Source organism: Coregonus clupeaformis, chromosome 33 (assembly GCF_020615455.1).
Source record: "Coregonus clupeaformis isolate EN_2021a chromosome 33, ASM2061545v1, whole genome shotgun sequence".
NCBI lineage: Eukaryota > Metazoa > Chordata > Actinopteri > Salmoniformes > Salmonidae > Coregonus > Coregonus clupeaformis.
The window spans coordinates 42,291,189-42,314,780 of record NC_059224.1 but is presented as its reverse complement, the minus strand read 5'-3'; the positions used below and the strand labels follow the sequence as shown (position 1 = coordinate 42,314,780).

The 23,592-nt window shown below is 41.8% G+C and overlaps 1 protein-coding gene across 1 annotated transcript in view; it reads right to left on the bottom strand.

Moving 5' to 3' along the window:
- Nucleotides 1–22,022, bottom strand: part of LOC121549126 (protein eva-1 homolog A-like) — a 214,690-nt gene extending 192,668 nt beyond the window's left edge. The window contains exon 1 of the mRNA XM_041860981.1: nucleotides 21,643–22,022. Coding sequence (XP_041716915.1) covers nucleotides 21,643–21,748 — 106 coding nt within the window. The 5' untranslated portion in view covers nucleotides 21,749–22,022. The remainder of the gene's footprint in view (nucleotides 1–21,642) is intronic.
- Between the last annotated feature and the right edge of the window lie 1,570 nt (nucleotides 22,023–23,592).

Sequence of the window (23,592 nt, the reverse complement as noted above, 5' to 3'; positions counted from 1 at the left end):
ATACGTTAACTCATTTGCAGTCCACATTGTCCTAAGTAATTCCATGGCTTCAATAGCATTCACACTGATATAGGGGCTAGGCCTACTGTAAATTGCATTGTGGCTGAGCATGGGCATGCCAAACATTGTCAATAAGAAAGATTAAATGCATTATTGATAAGGTCTAAAAAGAGAATGAATACTTCAAATTCTAAACAAAACAACAACTTGTTTTAAATAGGCGAAGTCACAGTTACAGGCACCAACATTTCTCCCCGTGGGCATATAATATTAAAACAATGCAGACTATGGAGGGTTTTACGCACATCCAAACTTTTCACAGTAGCTGGACGAAGATCTAATATAAAGAGAAAGGGAGAATGTCCACTCACCGTTATACTACTCCCAAATAGGCCTATGTTTTATGAACATAATCGGAACCATCTTACAATTCACATCGCATTCACACATCTCCAGAAGTGTCATTGCATGCGCACCACGGACATTGTGGTTTATTTCCAAGCGGTCTCAGGAGCCAAACCCTTTATCAACAGTCTTGACCACTTCGCAATTGCATTGGGCAGGACAAAAAAAAAGCCTTCATTGAGAGGAGGGGAGGCTATGCTTGTTTTTTAACCAAATAAAACGAAATGGGAAAAAACAGTTTTTTCCCCATTTAGTTTTTTATGTTTCTAAATACGAAGTATACAGGCACCAAAAGCAAATTAATCTACTCTTGTTCCATGTGCATATGGGCAGTGTGCGTCACAGCTGGATAGCCTGCGTTTCCGCTAAAACCAGCTTTTTGGTTGGTCTTAAATATCCCTATCAGCGCTGCCTGAAATGAGCATTTTGAATTATGTTTTTAAGGATACACCTCAAATATTTACACCCCTCCCATCTGAGTGCAAGAGAGCTGATATAAAGACAGATAAATTGCTGAACCTGGCATTAGGGCTGGAAAATGGCAGTGCGACAGTTTTTACATGAGGAAATTGCAAACGAACGTGCATTTGACACTAGCATTTGACACTAGCGCCTTAACTCTAGCTGAAAATAATTTTGTTGTTCCATCACATGCAATGTCATTACTTTGTAAAAAACACTGACCACAGAACCCTAACCCTACTCCCGATTACCATGTGTATGTGATCTACTCATCTACAGTGCCTTGCAAAAGTATTAATCCCCCTTGCCGTTTTCGTATTTTGTTGCATTACAACCTGTAATTTAAATTCATTTTTATTTGGATTTCATGTAATGGACATACACAAAAAAGTGAAATGAAAAAAATAACTAGTTCCAAAAAATTATACAAAATAAATAACGGAAAAGTGGTGTGTACATATATATTCACCCCCTTTGCTATGAAGCCCCTAAGTAAGTTCTGGTGCAACCAATTACCTTCAGAAGTCACATAATTAGTTAAATAAAGTCCACCTGTGTGCAATCTAAGTGTCACATGATCTGTCACATGATCTCAGTGTATATATAGACCTGTTCTGAAAGGCCCCAGAGTCTGCAACACCACTAAGCAAAGGGCACCACCAAGCAAGCAGCACCATGAAGACCAAGGAGCTCTCCAAACAGGTCAGGGACAAAGTTGTGGAGAAGTACAGATCAGGGTTGGGTTATAAAAAAATATCCAAAACTTTGAACATCCCACGGAGCACCATTAAATCCATTATTAAAAAATTTAAAGAATATGGCACCACAACAAATCTGCCAAGACAGGGCCGCCCACCAAAACTCACGGACCAGCCAAGGAGGGCATTAATCAGAGAGGCGACAAAGAGACCGAAAGATAACACTGAAGAAAATGCAAAGCGCCACAGCGGAGATTGGAGTATCTGTCCATAGGACCACTTTAAGCCGTACACTCCACAGAAATGGGCTTTACGGAAGAGTGGCCAGAAAAAAGCCATTGCTTAAAGAAAAAAATAAGCAAACACGTTTGGTGTTAGCCAAAAGGCATGTGGGAGATTCCCCAAACATATGGAACAAGGTAATCTGGTCAGATGAGACTAAAATTTAGCTTTTTGGCCATCAAGGAAAATGCTATGTCTGGCGCAAACCCAACACCTCTCATCACCCCGAGAACACCATCCCCACAGCATGGAAGCATGGTGGTGGCAGCATCATGCTGTGGGGATGTCTTTCATCAGCAGGGACTGGGAAACTGGTCAGAATTGAAGGAATGATGGATGGCACTAAATACAGGGAAATTCTTGAGGGAAACCTGTTTCAGTCTTCCAGAGATTTGAGACTGGGACTGAGGTTCACCTTCAAGCAGGACAATGACCCTAAGCATACTGCTAAAGCAACACTCGAGTGGTTTAAGGGGAAACATTTACATGTCTTGGAATGGCCTAGTCAAAGCCCAGACCTCAATCCAATTGAGAATCTGTGGTATGACTTAAAGATTAATGTACATCAGTGGAACCCATCCAACTTGAAGGAGCTATAGCAATTTTGCCTTCTGTTTTTTTGTCTTATTTCTTGTTTGTTTCACAAGAAAAAATATTTTCCATCTTCAAAGTGGTAGGCATGTTGTGTAAATTAAATGATACAAACCCCCTCAAAAATCCATTTTAATTCCAGGTTGTAAGGCAACAAAATAGGAAAAATACCAAGGGGGTAAATACTTTCGCAAGCCACTGTAACCATCTACTACGCATTCAACTGGAGTGGTTGGTTTTTAATCTGCAAAGCAAGATATAGACCCAGAGACTACTTTTGTTTAGCATGTGTATTATGAAGATAGAATTAGACATGTTCACCCTTCATCTGATAGAACTGACTAGCCACGCAGATCTTAAGAATAGTTCAATTTAACCCATGTGAAAGTCTATGAGCTTCTTTTATTGTATGATAAGTAATTGCATCAGACACAATGAGTGGTATTCAGTCACTTTTAATTGTGCAAAACTGAATCAGTTACATTGAAAAAATAAAAAAGTTAAGAATAACCCCAAATCCACAACCCTGTAATGAAAAAAAGTACCATATATAAACATGCAATAAGATAAAAAAATTGTCTGTGCAAATTGAAAATGTAAGGAAAAATTTTAACGTATATAAACATGCATTAAGATGGAAAAATTGTCTGTGCAAAATTGTTGGTGATCTCATTGCATGGAGATCAGGGCAGCTGCTGGTACATTAGCTGCTGCTGCTGCTGTTGGCGCAACTCTTCCAGGTGCATCCTCTGGCAGTATGCCCCAATCTCATCCACCTACGGTTGGTAAAAGGCCTTGCGTTCTTAATTCCAGGTTCGGCCAAAGGGGCCCAAGGACTTCCCCCACATGGAAAAGGCATCCTCATCAGTGTGGCAGAATTTATCCAGGGCCTTCTCAATGGTTCTGAGAGTCCTGGCCCTCTACCTTCCCAACATCATCTTCCTCCTCGTCATTGCGCCAGCGCCTTTTCTTGCTATTGTGCCTTGGGATGCTTGTACAAGGAGTCACCCCAACCCCTGAGTTATTGTGGTTTTGCTGACTGGTGCTTGGCTTCATCCGTGGGCAAGGGGGGGAAATGCAGGCTTTACTGACTGTTGCTGGATGGGCCTCATCCATTATACAGTATGGGGCTCCAGAAAGTGCAGTCTCTGAAGGATGAAGATTTGTCTTCCCGTGCCCCTTCCACCAGCACTACCCGAGGGTGCCGCCTTCCTGGCATTGGTGTACTGTGTCCTCAGAGTCTTCCATCTCGTATCGACTTCTTCCACTGAAAGTCAAAGCAAAGGGGAAATATTGAGGAAAGAGCATGATCTTCTGCAAATCCTTCAAGCTTTGTAGACTCACTGTTTTTAAATGCAGAGCAAACACATATTTATCAACACATTAAGCTATGAAAGAAAACAAAACAATTGACCACATTGTCTATGTCCATTTGTTCGCAGACTAGCATCCATCTCCCTCCCTCCATCCTAGCTAGCAAACAAACAAACAAACAAACAAACAAAACCAGACATAGCCAACGTGTCTATTGTTCGGTGTTGTTGGAATGGTGTATGCTAGCTACATACCAACGTAGCTTGCTACCTGTCCATTTGTAGCTGGCTTTGTTTAGACTTTATTGTTGTTGCCTTGCTATTTTATGTAGCTAGCATACACCATTCATGTAGCTAGTTACCCAGTTACCCAACTAATGTTAACTACGGACAGACATGCGGTTTTTGACTAAGTAACTAGCCTACCTAAAAACGTCTTCATAGCAAGTTCAACGATTAACTAACCTGAAAAGACCAGACGGCTTGCAATCCGCTGCCAGAGAGTGACTTTGGTGTCTGTTGGAATACTGGGGTCAAGATATATCATAGAGAGCCGAGCTCTCCTTCACCAGAGATTAAGATCTCCTCCTGGTTATTGCTCCACGATTTCTGCGCCATTTTGCAAAAAATGTAAACATGAGTTGTAGTTACTTGTCTATTTTGCAGAGAAAGGGTCCACTGTGTCCTCCTGAAGCCAGAGCTGCCCTAGCTATTTAAATATGGCGCACTGGAAAGTTCCTTATTTTCTTGCTCTCGTTGATCTTTCTTCTCGCATTATCTGATTGGCTCAGAGTAGAAATGTCTGTAGCTGACGGGGAAACCGATTCTACATGTAGAAACGCTAGAACATTTTCGTTAGTCAGGCACTATCAGAGGGTGGTCCTCAAAACACACGCAGTCAGCAAGCGAACAAATGTCAGATGAACGCCAGATGATCAGCAGATCAACATTCGGTGCGGTGAGTGTGGTCTCTTAGGTTATGTTGGGATTTTGGGGATCAGAAATTCCATAGTTAAAACTGTTTTTAGTGAGTTATCACATGATGTTCAAGCTGCCTGGGTTGGTTGGTTGTGGGTTAAATACTGATGGAGAAGCGTCTTCTTTAAAAGGGGGTGAATATGAAATTCAGACTGCCTAACTGGCATGTCTCTGGGGGTTGTGAGCCGTGGGTGCTACAGCTACATCATTTGTTTTTGTCTTCATATTTCATGGCCAAATCATGTAACAGGCATTAGCTCACCCAGGATGTGTTCCCTTCCCATCGCATCTCTTGGCAAAGACCAACCAATGCTGCTGAGTTTGACTTAATTACAGGCAGTTTTATGGGCCATTTACAGAGACCTGAAAAAGCCAATAAAACTAGCCTAATCATATTAAGGCTGTAGGCTACTTCTCCGAATGCATTTCCACACTCAAGTAACTAAAATAAACCAAAATGAGTAACTCATTTTGACAGTAGGATTATATACATACTGTGGGAAATTACATATGTCATACCCTATCCTAAAAAAGGCCCCAAAATATCTGCCTTGTAGTTGTGCATGATTGAAACTGGATTGTGGTCATTATGCACAAAATAGAAGAAAACGGGTTTGTCTAACCTGACCTTGTCCAATAAGAAATGCTCATTTTAGTTTTCGTTGCAAAGTGTTTTGTAAAAGTGTGCCCTAATGAACACAGCCCAAATGATTCCCTGCATGTTGACCTCACACGGGGAGAAGAGAGAAGTGAAAAGTGTTTCCTTCTGTAAACAACACACCCAGGTGTCTTTCATCGCCAGTACAGCTCTCTGTTTCCCCAGGAGTCACACTGTCTGTGTGGGATAGGAGGTAGGGAGTGGAGGAGAATGGCATAGCCAGCTAGAGTTGACAAGCTCGGCTTCAACCGCCCCACACACAGGTAAACACACACACACACACACACACACACTCTAACATCAAGTTGGAAGTCACACAGCTGTCTATGCTGACAGGCCCCTAAGGTTCACATTTCCCTGAGACTCTTTAGAGCCTGGTTGGCAAAATAAAGCCTGCCAGTGCTAAGTGTTAAAGACAGGATACACATGGATATAGACTAACCAACACAGCTCCTCCATATGACACACTCTTACAATTGAGTGTCATACTGTGTGTGTTCTATCATATAGTCACAAATATAGAAGTGTTTGTGGTGTGTGTGTGTGTGTGTGTGTGTGAGATATTGACAGGATATATTGGTCATTACGGCTTGAAAGACTGCTGCTAGATGACAAAAAATGTGTCTGTGTGATAAAATAGAGATACACTTACACTAAGTGACATACAGAGTACACAATGTCACAAAACACTCCACTGATGTGTAGCATCCCGCGCTGTCTACACTACAAATCAAATCTAATTTTATTTGTCACATGCTGCGTAAACAACAGGTGTAGACTAACAGTGAAATGCTTACATACGGGCCCTTCCCAACAATGCAGAGAGAAAAAAAGAGAAATAATAGAAAAATAATAACACAATTAATAAATACACAATGAGCAACGACAACTTGGCTATATACAGTACATTGGGTACTAGTACTAGGGATTCATATGTTCCCGAAAATCTACAAAGTTTCAATACTGGGAATAATTCATATTTATTAAAAATGTGAAGTGCTCATTTAAAGCGTTCTCCCAAAGTATTCTCCCAAAATAAGATTGTCGCTGCGCAACATGGCCGGCTTGGCTGTACCACTGTAAAAACTGATAATTAGTAATGAGAGTCATTTTGATCGCCAATGAGCGTTATCATGTTCCTCAATTAATTCAGAGCATTTCAGCAGTAGGCCTAGGCTATCTTGACACAGACCGCGCTCAGGACGCCAGAGTGCACCCCGAGTAGGCCATCATACAAACTTTGTAGCGGCAGTCAAATGACTAAGCTTTCTAGATAACCTCCAACGAATGACAGAATATCTCCTATTTGGCAAAATCGAGTTGATGATTATACAAATGGCAGATCAGCTCATGAATAATGGGGAGAGGAAGAGAGGAAATTGTTTAAATATCAAGGTATCTTAACGGGGACCAACTCTGTTAAAAAAAATATCCATACAGTGGCTTGCGAAAGTATACACCCCCCTTGGCATTTTTTCCTATTTTGTTGCCTTACAACCTGGAATTAAAATAGATTTTTGGGGGGGGTTGTATCATTTGATTTACACAACATGCCTACCACTTTGAAGATGCAAAATATTTTTTATTGTGAAACAAAAAAGAAATAAGACAAAAAAACAGAAAACTTGAGCATGCATAACTATTCACCCCCCCCCAAAGTCAATACTTTGTAGAGCCACCTTTTGCAGCAATTACAGCTGCAAGTCTCTTGGGGTATGTCTCTATAAGCTTGGCACATCTAGCCACTGGGATTTTTGCCCATTCTTCAAGGCAAAACAGGTACAGCGCCTTCAAGTTGGATGGGTTCCGCTGGTGTACAGCAATCTTTAAGTCATACCACAGATTCTCAATTGGATTGAGGTCTGGGCTTTGACTAGGCCATTCCAAGACATTTAAATGTTTCCCCTTAAACCACTCGAGTGTTGCTTTAGCAGTATGCTTAGGGTCATTGTCCTGCTGAAACGTGAACCTCAGTCCCAGTCTCAAATCTCTGGAAGACTGAAACAGGTTTCCCTCAAGAATTTCCCTGTATTTAGCGCCATCCATCATTCCTTAAATTCTGACTAGTTTCCCAGTCCCTGCCGATGAAAAGCATCCCCACAGCATGATGCTGCCATCACCATGCTTCAATGTGGGGATGGTGTTCTCGGGGTGATGAGAGGTGTTGGGTTTGCGCCAGACATAGCGTTTTCCTTGATGGCCAAAAAGCTCAATTTTAGTCTCATCTGACCAGAGTACCTTCTTCCATATGTTTGGGGAGTCTCCCACATGCCTTTTGGCGAACACCAAACGTGTTTGCTTATTTTTTTCTTTGAGCAATGGCTTTTTTCTGGCCACTCTTCCGTAAAACCCAGCTCTGTGGAGTGTACGGCTTTAAGTGGTCCTATGGACAGATACTACAATCTCTGCTGTAGAGCTTTGCAGCTCCTTCAGGGTTATCTTTGGTCTCTTTGTTGCCTCTCTGATTAATGCCCTCCTTGCCTGGTCCATGAGTTTTGGTGGGCGGCCCTCTCTTGGCAGGTTTGTTGTGGTGCCATATTCTTTCAATTTTTATAATAATGGATTTAACGGTGCTCTGTGGGATGTTCAAAGATTCTGGTATTTCTTTATAACCCAACCCTGATCTGTACTTCTCCACAATGTTGTCCCTCACCTGTTTGGATAGCTCCTTGGTCTTCATGGTGCCGCTTGCTTGGTGGTGCCCTTTGCTTAGTGGTGTTGCAGACTCTGGGGCCTTTCAGAACAGGTGTATATATACACTGAGATCATGTGACAGATCATGTGACACTTAGATTGCACACAGGTGGACTTTATTTAACTAATTATGTGACTTCTGAAGGTAATTGGTTGAATCAGATCTTATTTAGGGGCTTCATAGCGAAGGGGGTGAATACATATGCACGCACCACTTTTCAGTTATTGAATTTTTTGAAACAAGTTATTTTCTTCATTTCACTTCACCAATTTTGACTATTTTGTGTATGTCCATTCCATGAAATCTAAATAAAAATCAATTTAAATTACAGGTTGTAATGCAACAAAATAGGAAAAACACCAAGGGGCGATGTATACTTTTGCAAGGCACTGTATGTGAGTCAATAGATACATAATACACTTGATTAAGGCTACATTATTGCATGCAAAATGTTTCTGATCAGTGATAGATGAGAAAACAAATAAATGAGCTATCACTCCCACTTGTCCAGCAAGAGATCAATTAACCAAATATACAGACAGAGATTCAGTGAAACAAAATCACATTGATTGATTGTCAAACATGTCACAGGCTTTTGGTCAGGAGTAGTACAGACTACTATGTGAGTGAAGAGCAAAATCCACTTGTATAACATCCTAGAAAAATGTTCTGATCAGCTAATACATGAGTAAACTAGAAAAAAGATAATCATTAGCACTCAACTCAGCTAACATTTCCCCAGCCTAATTGTTCCCAAATATCCAAACAGAGATTCAGTGAAAACAAAGACCTGACATTCATTGATTTATCTTAATGAGTCCCCCATGCTTGTCTAAAAGGAGCGCGATGGCGCCGTCCCAATCAAAACGGTGCTGAAATGATAATCTAGGTGACCACACACGACTATTGATTTAAATTAGTATAACGGTTATATATGACTGGGAGTTTCAGTATAAGCAAGAATTTGATAATGCCTTCAATTGCATTAACCTACTTTATTCCCATATGTTCATCATTCAGTTGATTATATCTAAGGTGAGTTTTCCTCTCTCTGCGCTTTTTCTAGGCCCAATGGCTGTTTCCTCGTTTCCTCACTCTGCTGCCGCCCGCCTCCGCCGCCGCCCGCCTCCGCCGCGTTGTTCTCAACACCAGCTTAAATCAATATAGCCTATTGTTTTCTAGAAATCTGGCTTTTTTTTTTTCGGGTTCGGGCTCATTTAATTTCTGTGATGTCGGACCAGGCCTGGGCTCGGGCTTCAGCTCACCGGGCTTGGGTCGGACCGGATCGAATTTTCAGTTCTGATGAGAACTCTAAACGGCATTCGGGTCTCGTGTGCAGTCCGGCAGTGTAAATGATGCATGCGCTTTGAATTTATGGCGATTTTGTGTGAAGTAAATACGCTACACTAAAGATTTCCATGTGACAACCTGTTTGGATAATGTGCTATTAGATTTTTTGCCAATCTGCTGTTGCACATGTTGTGTATTTTGTAGAATTGCATTAGCGTGACATTGGGGGAAAATGTTGTAATTTCCCGGGTCATGTCATTTCATTTTTTCTGAAAATGTGAAGTGTGGCCCCGGGACAGTCCCGGGATCCCATTTAACCGTGTTAATCCCTAACTAGTACCGAGTTGATTTGCAGGGGTACGAGATAAATTGAGGTAGATATGTACAGTGTCTTCAGAAAGTATTCACACCCCTTGACTTTTTCAACATTTTGTTGTGTTACAGACTGAATTTAAAATAGATTAAATTGAGATTGTGTGTCACTGGCCTACACACAATAAACCATATGTCAAAGTCAAATTATGTTTTTAGACATTTTTTCAAATTAATAAAAAATGAAATGCTGAAATGTCTTTAGTCAATAAGTATACAACCCCTTTGTTATGGCAAGCCTTAGTAAGTTCAGGAGTAAAAATTTGCTTAACAAATCACATAATAAATTGCATGGACTCACTTTGTGTGCAACAATTATGTTTAACATGATTTTTGAATTACCTCATTTCTGTACCCCACATATACAATAATCTATAAGGTCCCTCAGTCGAGCAGTGCATTTCAAACACAGATTAAACCACAAAGACTAGGAAGGTTTTCCAATGCCTCGCAAAAAAGGACACCTACTGGTAGATGGGTCAAAATAAAAAACCAGCTATTGAATATCCCTTTGAGCATAGTGAAGTTATTAATTACACTTTGGATGGTGTATCAATACACCCAGTCATTACAAAGATGCAGGCGTCCTTACTAACTCAGTTGCCAGAGAGGAAGGAAACCGCTCAGGGATTTCAACATGAGGCCAATGGTGACTTTAAAACAGTAACAGAGTTTAATGGCTGTGATAGGAGAAAACTGAAGATGGATCAACAACATTGTAGTTACTCCACAATACTAACCTAATTGACAGAGTGAAAAGAAGGAAGCCTGTACATTATACAAATATTTCAAAACATGCATCCTGTTTGCAACAAGGCACTAAAGTAATACTGCAAAGATCTGGCAAAGCAATTCACTTTTAGTCCTGAATACAAAGTGTTATGTTTCAGGCAAATCCAACACAACCCATTACTAAGTATAGTGGTGGCTGCATCATGTTATGGGTATGCTTGTAATCATTAAGGACTGGGTAGTTTTTCAGGATACAAAATAAAGGAAATGGAACTAAGCACAGGCAAAATCCTAGAGGAAAACCTGGTTCAGTCTGCTTTCCACCAGACACTGGGAGATGAATTCACCTTTCAGCAGGACAATAACCTAAAAGACAAGGCCAAATCTACGCTGGAGTTGCTTACCAAGACGACATTGAATGTTCCTGAGTGGCCTAGTTACAGTTTTGACTTAAATCGGCTTGAAAATGGCTGTCTAGCAATGATCAACAACCAACTTGACAGAGCTTGAAGAACTTTTAAAAGAATAATGTGCAAATACTGTACAATTCAGGTGTGCAAAGCTCTTAGAGACTTACCCAGAAAGTCTCACAACTGTAATCGCTGCCAAAGGTCATTCTAACATGTACTGGCTCAGTGGTGTGAATACTTACAGTGAGGGAAAAAAGTATTTGATCCCCTGCTGATTTTGTACGTTTGCCCACTGACAAAGAAATGATCAGTCTATAATTTTAATGGTAGGTTTATTTGAACAGTGAGAGACAGAATAACAACAAAAAAATCCAGAAAAACGCATGTCAAAAATGTTATAAATTGATTTGCATTTTAATGAGGGAAATAAGTATTTGACCCCCTCTCAATCAGAAAGATTTATGGCTCCCAGGTGTCTTTTATACAGGTAACGAGCTGAGATTAGGAGCACACTCTTAAAGGGAGTGCTCCTAATCTCAGTTTGTTACCTGTATAAAAGACACCTGTCCACAGGATCAATCAATCAATCAGATTCCAAACTCTCCACCATGGCCAAGACCAAAGAGCTCTCCAAGGATGTCAGGGACAAGATTGTAGACCTACACAAGGCTGGAATGGGCTACAAGACCATTGCCAAGCAGCTTGGTGAGAAGGTGACAACAGTTGGTGCGTTTATTCGCAAATGGAAGAAACACAAAATAACTGTCAATCTCCCTCTGCCTGGGGCTCCATGCAAGTTCTCACCTCGTGGAGTTGCAATGATCATGAGAACGGTGAGGAATCAGCCCAGAACTACACGGGAGGATCTTGTCAATGAGCTCAAGGCAGCTTGGACCATAGTCACCAAGAAAACAATTGGTAACACACTACGCCGTGAAGGACTGAAATCCTGCAGCGCCCGCCAGGTCCCCCTGCTCAAGAAAGCACATATACAGGCCCGTCTGAAGTTTGCCAATGAACATCTGAATGATTCAGAGGAGAACTGGGTGAAAGTGTTGTGGTCAGATGAGACCAAAATCGAGCTCTTTGGCATCAACTCAACTCGCCGTGTTTGGAGGAGGAGGAATGCTGCCTATAACCCCAAGAACACCATCCCCACCGTCAAACATGGAGGTGGAAACATTATGCTTTGGGGGTGTTTTTCTGCTAAGGGGACAGGACAACTTCACTGCATCAAAGGGACGATGGACGGGACCATGTACCGTCAAATCTTGGGTGAGAACCTCCTTCCTTCAGCCAGGGCATTGAAAATGGGTCGTGGATGGGTATTCCAGCATGACAATGACCCAAAACACACGGCCAAGGCAACAAAGGAGTGTCTCAAGAAGAAGCAAATTAAGGTCCTGGAGTGGCCTAGCCAGTCTCCAGACCTTAATCCCATAGAAAATCTGTGGAGGGTTCTGAAGGTTTGAGTTGTCAAACGTCAGCCTCGAAACCTTAATGACTTGGAGAAGATCTGCAAAGAGGAGTCGGACAAAATCCCTCCTGAGATGTGTGCAAACCTGGTGGCCAACTACAAGAAACGTCTGACCTCTGATTGCCAACAAGGGTTTTGCCACCAAGTACTAAGTCATGTTTTGCAGAGGGGTCAAATACTTATTTCCCTCATTAAAATGCAAATAGATTTATAACATTTTTGACATGCGTTTTTCTGGATTTTTTAGTTGTTATTCTGTCTCTCACTGTTCAAATAAACCTACCATTAAAATTATAGACTGATCATTTCTTTGTCAGTGGGCAAACATACAAAATCAGCAGGGGATCAAATACTTTTTTCCCTCACTGTATGTAAATGAGATATTTCTGTATTTAATTTTCAATAAATTAGCAAACATTTCTAAAAACATGTTTTCATTTAGTCATTTTGTGGTATTGTGTGTAGATGGGTGCGAAAAAAAAGATGTTTAATCCATTTTGAATTCAGGCTGTCACACAACAAAATGTAGAATAAGTATACATTCTGAAGGCACTGTAGGTAGGTATAAAGTGACTAAGCTACAGAATAGATAATAAACAGTAGCAGCAGCATATGTGATGAGTCAAAAGAGTTAGTGCAAAAAGGGTCAATTCAGAGAGTTAAATAGTTAACCAATAGCTACCCGGACTAATTATTTGGCAGTCTTATGGCATGGGGGCAGAAGTTATTCAGGGTTGTGTTGGTTCCAGACTTGGTGTATTGGGCTCCCGAGTGGCGCAGCGGTCTAAGGCACTGCATCTCAGTGCTTGAGGCGTCACTACAGACCCCCTGGTTCGATTCCAGGCTGTATCACAACCGCCCGTGATTGGGAGTCCCATAGGGCGGCGCACAATTGGCCCAGTGTCGTCCGGGTTTGGCCGGTGTAGGCCGTCATTGTAAATAAGAATTTGTTCTTAACTGACTTGCCTAGTTAAATAAAGATAAAATAAAATAAAATAAATTGGTATACCGCTTGCTGTGCGGTAGCAGAGAGAACAGTCTATGACTTGGGTGGCTGGAGTCTTTGACAATTTGTAGGGCCTTCCTCTGACACAGCCTGGTATAGAGGTCCTGGATGGCAGGAAGCTTGGCCCCAGTGATGTACTGGGCTGTATGCACTACCCTCTGTAGCGCCTTGTGGTCGGATGCCAAGCAGTTTGCCATACCAAGTGTTGATGCAGCCAGTCAATATGCTCTCAATGGTGCAGCTGTAGAACTTTCCAAGGATCTGAGGGCCCATGCCAAATCTTTTTAGCCTCTTGAGGGGGAAGAGGTGATGTCGTGCCTTTTTCACGACTGTGTTGGTGTATGTGGACCATGATAATTCCTTAGTGATGTGGACACCAAGAAACTTGGAGATCTTCACCCACTCCACTACAGCCCTGTAGATGTGGATGGGGGTTTTATGACTTTGGCTCGATACTGTGGAGAGTGATGAATCGAGTATTTCACAATCTGGCTCCATGGAACATCAGCGAGCTGCTTTGAAGTTCTTTCTCTTTCTCTCTTTCTTTCTTTCTTTCTTTCTTTCTTTCTTTCTTTCTTTCTTTCTTTCTTTCTTTCTTTCTTTCTTTCTGTTGAAGATAATACTAGCCCTCCTTCTACCTGACTCTGACCCCCTCCTCCCTGCCACCTGCCTATGCCCACCGTAGACAAAAGAAGAAGGAGGCGCAGGAGGGGATTTGTTTGGACAGTGCTCACCTGGCACACTGACACAGAAACACAGTAGTGCTGAGGCAAAAGCCCTGGGGAGGAGGGTCTGAGTAGGGAATGGAGGGGTGAGTTAGAGGGGGGAGGTATGGTGATGTGGAGGGAGGAGGAGCAGAGGGGTAGTGGAGGGGGGAAGGGGAGTGTTGAGGAAAGAAGCTTGGAGAGTTGTGGAGAAGTGAGGGAATGGGGGAATGAGGGGAGAGGGAAAAGGGATGGGGAGATGCAAATAAGAGGAGTGTGGAGAGGTGCTGAGAGGGGAGAGGGGGTTACACGATAAAAGAGGGCAGGGGGCCTGGTGCACTCTAACCAGCTCTCTCCAAAAAATATGAACGGCGCAAAGTACAGAGAGATCGTTGATGAAAACCTGCTGCAGAGCGCTCAGGACCTCAGACTGGGGCGAAGGTTCACCTTCCATCAGGACAACGACCCTAAGCACACAACCAAGACAACACAGGAGTGGCTTCGGGACAAGTCTCTAAATGTCCTTGGAGTGGCCCAGCCAGAGCCCAGACTTGAACCCGATGGAACATTTCTGGAGAGACCTGAAAATAGCTGTGCAGCAAACGCTCCCCATCCAACCTGACAGAGCTTGAGAGGATCTGCAGAGAAGAATGGGAGAAACTCCCCAAATAGCTTATGGCGTCATAACCAAGAAGACTCGAGGCTGTAATCGCTACCAAAGGTGCTTCAACAAAGTACTGAGTAAAGGGTCTGAATACTTATGTAAATGTGTTTTTGAATCATCATAATGGGGGTATTGTCTGTTGATTGATGAGGGGAAAAACAATTTAATCCATTTTAGAATAAGGCTGTAACGTAACAAAATGTGGAAAAAGTCAAAGGGTCTGAATACTTTCCGAATGCACTGTATATGCTTAATTTAGAGTTATCTATGCAACTTTAGTTGTGATACAAACGTTGGGCTATATGTTTTGATTTTTAATACATTCTAGGGCTGCATGATGTGACTAATGATGATTTGAAAAACGTTGCATGAAAGGCATGAGCTCTGCTTTGTTTTTTTTGCGCAGGCTGCACACACTTCATCAGTCTCTCATTCAGAATTTGACAAGCACTTGATAATGCCTCAAATTTCCTGGCGGCATCCCCTTTGTGTGGCCGTAATGCCCCCTAAAATAATCAATGCCTTTTGTGGCCAGCGGCCGTTGTACCCTTTGGCTGAATATAATAATTATAATTCCCTTCTCCCGGCTGTGAGCTCCGAAGTACCTTACTCACATGGCTCCCTCAGATAGCTCAATGTTTATTAGCCAATGCCCGTCACGTGATCGGGAATTTATCACAGGCTACAAGTGAAGACAGACACATAGACGACGCATCTGCGCGTGTCCTTATCCAATTCCGAGGTGCATATTGAAGATATTGGAAGAACTGTCCACATTTACTCTTCGTCAGCCAACAAGTGGCGTAGGCCTAACGAACAGCAAAAGCACTAGCCTATGTCAATCTACTATCCCCATAGTACAAAAGTTGACCTAATCTATTCTGTGCGAGAAATAAATATTCCAAACATAGTCTGGGACAGTTGTGCGATGCGATAGATTCCACATTAATACAACCACTAGCATCAAAAAACACATTTTTTAAGCAATGAGGCTGACGCAACAGATCAGAACGTTTAGCTTAAAATGTTGATAAACTATTACGCTATTTCTTCACATTATAAGCACAGCAATGTGCACACGGCAGTAGACTATAAGCGCAAATGTTCCAAAATGCAATCAATTAGCGGGAAAACACCCTTCTCAAATGCAATTATGCATGTAATGCTTTATAAATTATAAATTACACATTTATAAATGTATATTATAAAGGTGCATTTTTATGGTGAAAATGATCTTCCCAAAACTTGAAACTCACGCGTGCATATGTAAATCAAATCATCAACTTAGCAAATCTATAGTTGCGTGCACTACATAGTTAGGATGTGCCATCGTTTTGGCAGAGCAACTGCCATAATGTGTGTGCAAAACAGCGTTTTAAAGTATAAACTTTTTAGTGCCCGCAAGTGCAGCCACCCACACGGTCTCTTTATGGCACTAGTGAATCACTACACAAGCCAAAGAGTGTCTCGCTGTCTCAGCCAGCCAGTAAAAAACCTAGCCTGTTAGCGGTGTGAGAAGCATTTTCATAGCCATTAGCGAACATGGGAATACAAGTATGACCCATGGCTGACCGCCCTGGCTGGGCCAAACAAAGAGTGTCCTCGACGCAACCCTAGCACGGCACACGAGGGTCAGCCTTTGTGTGAGATGCTCTAAGTTAGCATTTCAGAGCTAACACAACAACAATGGGGGTAAACACTCAGCAACAATGGAGTGACTGTCTTGTAAAGAAGACCAAGCTGGTTTTACATGGAAGTCCCAGGTAAGGTTAGCATGCTCTCGAAGTGGGCTGTTGTTGCCAACTCTTGCTACTGCCTGCAAAGCTCTGCACAAAAGCAACCAGCAAAGCTTCCAACACTTTGTTAAATCAGACATCACATTTAATAATAGGAACACAACCAAACAAAATGCTAAGATTTGGGTGGCCTCCTTTGGAAAATGTCGATAAAAACACAAAACTGTGGTTTTGACTCTCCATGCATGCTCACATCAAGACAGGAGAGACAGGAAGATGGATCATTAGCCCTCCAGCCACACACACATTAGTTAGGATGGTTTGACCTTTGTTGACACCGTTACCATTTAACAGCCATTGACTGAGGTTAAATGGGTCTCTCGGCCACAGGTTTACGAGACACAGAAAGAGAGAGAGAAGGGGGAAAGTTTTCACTGTAACACCCTGGTGGGTCTACAATAATAGAGACCTATGGTGCAACCCTGCATGACGTTTTGGGCTGGATGACACCGAAAGAGTGATTGGGTAAAATACTTCTGCAGTTGGGGTCACATGGGCCACATGTCACACTGGTAGACAATGGGTGACTGAGATAATGTGTTATCCCAAAGACATAGAAAAAGGTGAATTCATGTAATGTATGTTTAAGTGCAAAAAAATTAAAAGCAAGTCATTCGTAACTTCAAAACAAGTCATTTAGCTAGACAAAATTATTTTCAGAATCTTTGAGTTGGAATCTGGACGGAATATCCCTTTAAAGTTCCACTGTTGGAAACTTGTCATTCCTGGGAAAAGGACCTAGGCTTCAAGCACTATGATTCAAAAAAATAAAAAATGTATGCACGCATGACTGTAAGTCGCTTTGGATAAAAGCGTCTGCTAAATGGCATATTATATTTATATTATATTATTCAATGTTCAAGTACTGATAATGATGATGGTTCTAATTTCCCAAGAAAAGATTGGGATAAGATAAAGGTATTTTAGTGCTCAGAGAGTTATTAAAGTATGAATTTTGTCCGAAATGTCTATGTGAATAGTTTATGATTAGTTAATTCCATAATGTAGTTATTTGTTAGATACTTCTCCCTATTAGCTGAAATTGTATTTTTTCAAAGCCATTTTAGCTGTTGCGCTAGCTGTTCGGTCCGAACAGATTCACAAATCTTGGGAATTTGTCGCTGATAAAGTTATTGGAATTTGCAGCTGTTGTTGGTAAGTAATGAATCTGCTAGCTTCTGACATGACTGAATGCATCTTTGAAGAGCTATCTCGTAGCCCAAGGGGGTCTTTCACATGAAACGCTCACTCCCCACTTCTAATTAGTCATTCAGGCAGCTGTGTGTTGGAATAATAGAGGTGATAAGGAGAGATAGAACTCAATTACCTACCACCAACATTTATTTTTATATCTAAGGGTGAATTGAGGAATTCAATGCTTGCTCTGATTCAGAGGGGTTGGGTTAAATGCGGAAGACACATTTCAGTTGAATGCATTCAGTTGAACAACTGACAAAGTATCCTCCTTTCCCTTTCCTTTCCCCATACTCACAGGCTATTTAAGCTAACATTCAGTCAGCACTGGTTTAGCCTCGATATCTAGGTTTCTCCTCTTGAAGAGCGAACATGACATTATGACAACTGAAAATGCATAACTAGCACTGATATGCACTGGTTATATATACACAAAACCCTAAGAACCTGAATAATTCCACAACTGGTGTGTGTAACTCTTCTCTTCCATATGGCTTCCCTTAGGGCCCAATCCTTACTTGAGATAAGCGCACACAAGTTGGACTTAAGCCTAAATCATTCATTATAGTCAATGGGAGATTTGAAAAAGCATTTGACTTAAGTGCATTAGGATCCAGGCCTTGCTCATCTCCTCTCCTTTATGACCCTTGACATAAGACTAAACGATAGGCCTAAGAGTTATGGTGAAAAGAAACTGGAAACCAACTAGTCCTTATACCTATCCATTCCTCTGAGGGGGAAGGAGACAGGAAAGGAAGCCATTAAGTACAATTGAGTTACAGCTTCCAGCCATGAGACAGATTGTCTAGCCTCTCCTATCTGCAGATGTAGGCTAGGCCTAGAGACTGACAGATGTAAGGTCTCAATCAGCAGCTTCTGTCACCCTCCTCAGCTCAGCAGCAGCTGTCAATCAAAGGCTTGGTCCTTGGTCTCCAGGGAGATGCCAGCTGGCCAAGAATGTGCCTTATTGCTAAAGTTCTCTGTCAGTGCCCCAGATGGCATTCGAAAGCAGAATTATTTTCTTAATTCACATTGAATTAAATGCTGCCTAGTCAGCAGTTTTTGCTTGTTGCGTTGCAGTGGTCCTGGTGAGCAAACAAGATTGATTTTGAGGACTCAGGTCTCAAATTCCAAACCCCCGGTCCTATACCTAATATAATTTAGGAGTTTAGGAACCAGGAATGGCGTTTCCTTTCCCATCCCCCAAAGGGACAAAGTATTGGAATCAATAGACCATTCAAAAGTCCTTATGGCAAAGTCCTCCTAATGAAAGAAATGTGTTTATGTTGCTACAAAGCTGCCGAATTAGAGGTTTTCTATATTTCGCCAAATTAACTCCTACCTATGACCCAATGTTTCGATAATTGTGTAATGTTTTCTCTGAGGTTGCATTAAAGGCCTATCAATAAAGGCCTGACAATATTGAGTTGAAGAGACTTGAGATGTAAAGTTATTAGTTATCATATTAACGTCAAACTTCACGCACACACACACACACACAAGTTAACTTAACACATCTGCTCTTTAAAAACTTGGCCCCAGGTCAGGCATTTGTCTGCTCATTTAAAACCATTAGGAGACCCATTAGAAGCCAATTCATATTGGCACAAAGCTCTCTTCCTGGTTTATGACACTGTAAACAAAACGTCCAGCCCTGCTGCTGCTACTCAGTCTGAAACAAGGTAGATGGCCTGGGCTGGGGGCTAGAGAAGAGTTGGTCTCCAACCTCAAATGAGAGAAGATTGGTGTCTTCTGAAGTTTCCCTTGTTAACTTTCTTGCGAGGTCTCTCTGGAAAAAGGGGTTTTCTATCCCAAGAGACAGCTATTGGTTAAATAAAGGTTCAACTAATATTACTGTGTTATACTGGTAGTGTGTATTCTGCATGTGAAATTAACTTCATTTACCATGAAACTTTGCCTGCTTGGACCATACTACTTTTCCATTCATTACAATAGACCATCATAGTTTGGGCTTGTGCTTTATCACGTGGCAAATAGCAAGAAAACATCCCCGGTGGTACAGCCCGACAGGATGCTCGCAATTGTGCATCTGTAAAAGTGTGTGAGGGTCTTAGGTGACAGGCCAAATTTCTTCAGCCTCCTGAGGTTGAAGAGACGCTGTTGCACCTTCTTCACCACACTGTCTGTGTGGGTGGACCATTTCAGTTTGTCAGTGATATGTATGCCGAGGAACTTAAAACGTTCCACCTTCTCCACTGCTGTCCCGTCGATGTGGGTAGGGGGTACTCCCTCTGCTGTTTCCTGAAGTCCACGATCATCTCCTTTGTTTGTTTTTTTACGTTGAGTGAGAGGTTATTTTCCTGACACCACACTCCGAGAGCCCTCGCCTCCTCCCTGTAGGCTGTCTCATCGTTGTTGGTAATCAAGCCTACTACTGTTGTGTCGTCTGCAAACTTGATGATTGAGTTGGAGGCGTGCATGGCTACGCAGTCATTGGTGAACAGGGAGTACAGGAGGGGGCTGGGCACACACCCTTGTGGGGTCCCAGTGTTGAGGATCAGCGAAGTGGAGATGTTGTTTCCTACCTTCACCACCTGGGGGCGGCCCTTCAGGAAGTCCAGGACCCAATTGCACAGGGCGGGGTTGAGACCCAGGGCCTCAAGGTTGATGATGAGCTTGGAGGGTACTATGGTGTTGAATGCTGAGCTATAGTCAATGAACAGCATTCTTACATAGGTATTCCTCTTGTCCAGATGGGATAGGGCAGTGTGCAGTGTGATGGCAATTGCATCGTCTGTGGACCTATTGGGGCGGTATGCAAATTGAAGTGGGTCTAGGGTGACAGGTAAGGTGGAGGTGATATGATACTTGACTAGTCTCTACACACATGATCAGGAAGTTATGTATACTATTTACAAATGTGAGTGAGTTAGAGTACTAGGCTAGTGTAAATAGGCTTACAATAACTGATACTGAGGCACTGGCTACAGTAAAAGCGAAAATAGTTATTTGAAGTGCATGAGGGTCAAGCAGCAAAGCAACAGGGCATAATGTTTATCCCCCATTTTGACAGTAGTAGAAGTGCCATGATACACAGTCCAGGGCACCAAGCACATGAGGCTTTCAGCATGTTTAAAGCCAGTAACATTTCCTGTAAAATCACAGGATGAAATAGGCCTACAATTCATTTGGAAGAATATGACTTTACCTTGTTGAGATTAGTGCAACTCTATACCTTATCATAACAACAACAAAAAATTGTTTTACGGCTTATTTGTCATATATTTTGAGGAATACTGTAGCTAAAAAAGAATGTCATGCCTTAAGCACTAGATATGGCCTATCATATAAATGTTACTTGCATGTGAAGCCATGGGATACATTACCACCATTGTTTATGTTTGTGTTGGTGGTCCACTCTTAGATGGCATGCACATCTCACAGAGTGTACCTTTAAAAGCTATGGTCTTTTTGATTTAGCCTACTATGAAACAAACACACGCATGACATGTTGCAACACGCCAAAGAGGGCCGGTTGCCTACAAAACAAGTAGGCTAGTAAAAAACAGCAACCAATAACAATTTGCAGTGTCTTCTGCAAATCTGAAGCTTAGGCTGTATTTAGACAGGTAGCCCAATTATAATATTTGTTTCACTGATTACCAATTAGATCAGCTCTGAAAAAGATATGATGTGAAAAGATCTGATGAGATTGGTCGAAATACCAATTAGTGGAAACAATATCGGAAATGGTCTGCCTGTCTAAACCAGCCAAAGTAGCCCAAAAAACTGTGTGTGCAGATGACAAACATGCACTATTGATTTCTGTATCGCCCTCACTTGTTGTATCCCAAAACAACTCTATAAAGCATTTAGTCACATATACATAATACACACTACAATGGTTAAACAAGCGCAGCATTAATTATACAGGGGTAAGCATGCTTTCCCAACCTGAAAACTCAGAGGAACTTTTGGTGAAGTTGCAGAAGAACGTCAGACACGTTATTCCCAACACGAGCGCGTAATTGATGGCTGGAGGCACATCTGGGAAGAACATCCTTGAAACTGCGAGAAATTTCGGAGTTTCTTCTCCTCCACGTTCTGAAGGTCCAGGGTTGCTTTGGGGTTTAGGTTCTGTGTCGCAAGCAGCAGTAGATTCTCGGTCCCATGGCTCATGCTCCGAATCACCTAATCATCCCTGAAAGCAAGAGAAGGAACGATAGCTCAAGCCAACGAATCACCTAATCATCTGAGAGCAAGAGAAGGAACGATAGCTCAAGCCAAGCAGCAATGCACTACGGAACTTGTATTTCGAACTGCGTGTCGAAGTGGCTGGCCCATCTCAGAGAAGAAGAGACGAAGCGAGAGGTTTTACGAAGCCAAAATCTGTCCACGAAAATAAACTCACCAAGTGAGGAATTTTTGCATGGAGGTCAACGAGAGAGTGTCGAATTTGGTCAACAACAAAACATATTTGCTCATTTGCTATGTGTGGCTTATTTGAACAAATATACGTTTCGTAATGTTTAGTTTGTTAGGAATGCACTGATATAAGTGGACGCACGTGGCATTTCGGCAACTTTGAGAAAAAACAACTTTATATCAGAGTTGTTCCTTTTGTCAGAGATAGAGGTTTCATCATGGATATTTAAGCAATAATACATGAGGCCGTTGATTATGACATTTTGATCATGGCTGTGAAGTGATCATAGCCACAAAGCAAAGCTGAGGGGTGTAGACACACCAAAGCCATGATAAAAAATGTATAACATATGGCCTCATGTATTATTGCTCTCATACACTCTCATGTAGGCCTCTTATTGATTTTATACAACGGTTTACAAGCATTATAAAGCAATATTCTTACCAAAACCATCAATTTTTCAACAAAACGTGATGCTCGGCTTCGCCTCGTGATAAAATGATAAAAATGTCATAACACATGGCCTCATGTATTATTGCTTTTATACAAGGGGTTACCAGCATTAAAAAGCAAGATTGTTTCCCAAACCATGAATTTTTCAACAAAACGTGATGCTACATTCACTAGCACTGGTTGTCAAGTGCAATTTTTGTTGTTCTATGGTCGTTAGTTCAATTTGTATTGACTGCCATGTAAAGCAAAACTACCCAAGCACTGGTTGATAGTTCAAGAACTTTACTGGTTGCTATGGCAAACAAAAATAATTGCTATGGAGGCTCTTTCCCCCTTGCTAGCTAGCCAACTACACAGCTAACACAATCACTTCAGACTGAAGCTGGAAAGACAGCAAACTAGCTGCATTCCGTTTCATTTTACATGTTTTTCTATTGACATTTATTTGTATATATCCATACAATTATGTTGATTCATGATTTTGACTGGCTGAGAAAAGCCGCCTGTCTGTCTCATCCTGACTCCTGACTCCCATTACTATGGGACACAGTGGAGATCGAATTTCAATATTGCAACAATGTTGCAAATGTCTATGCTTTTTACAGTTGAGATCAAGTTTATAAATTGTATGGCTGAGCAGTGGATCTGTAAAAGTAGCAGTGGTAGTGTGTTGCTAGGTAACGACATAAACAATGGTACTTTTTATGAATGTAGTGGCCATGTGTATGTTGTCTAGTATAACATGGGCAGGATAGTCTCTAACAATGGGAATTCCAAATCCCCCATTGTATAAAACCCATTTTAGCATGGACATTGCCATTGAGGGCTTCCACCATTTTAAAGTAGTCAACTGGGTGGGGATTCCTATGAGTTAGGAGCAATCAGCCAATGAAGAAGAAGAAAATGGACTACTTTAATATGGAGAATGATGTCAATGCTGTCACAGACGCTATAATGGCACAGATACAAAGTTGAGTCATCTATCTATCTCTATGGCCTGTTGTTCACATGCGTATCTGCCCTCT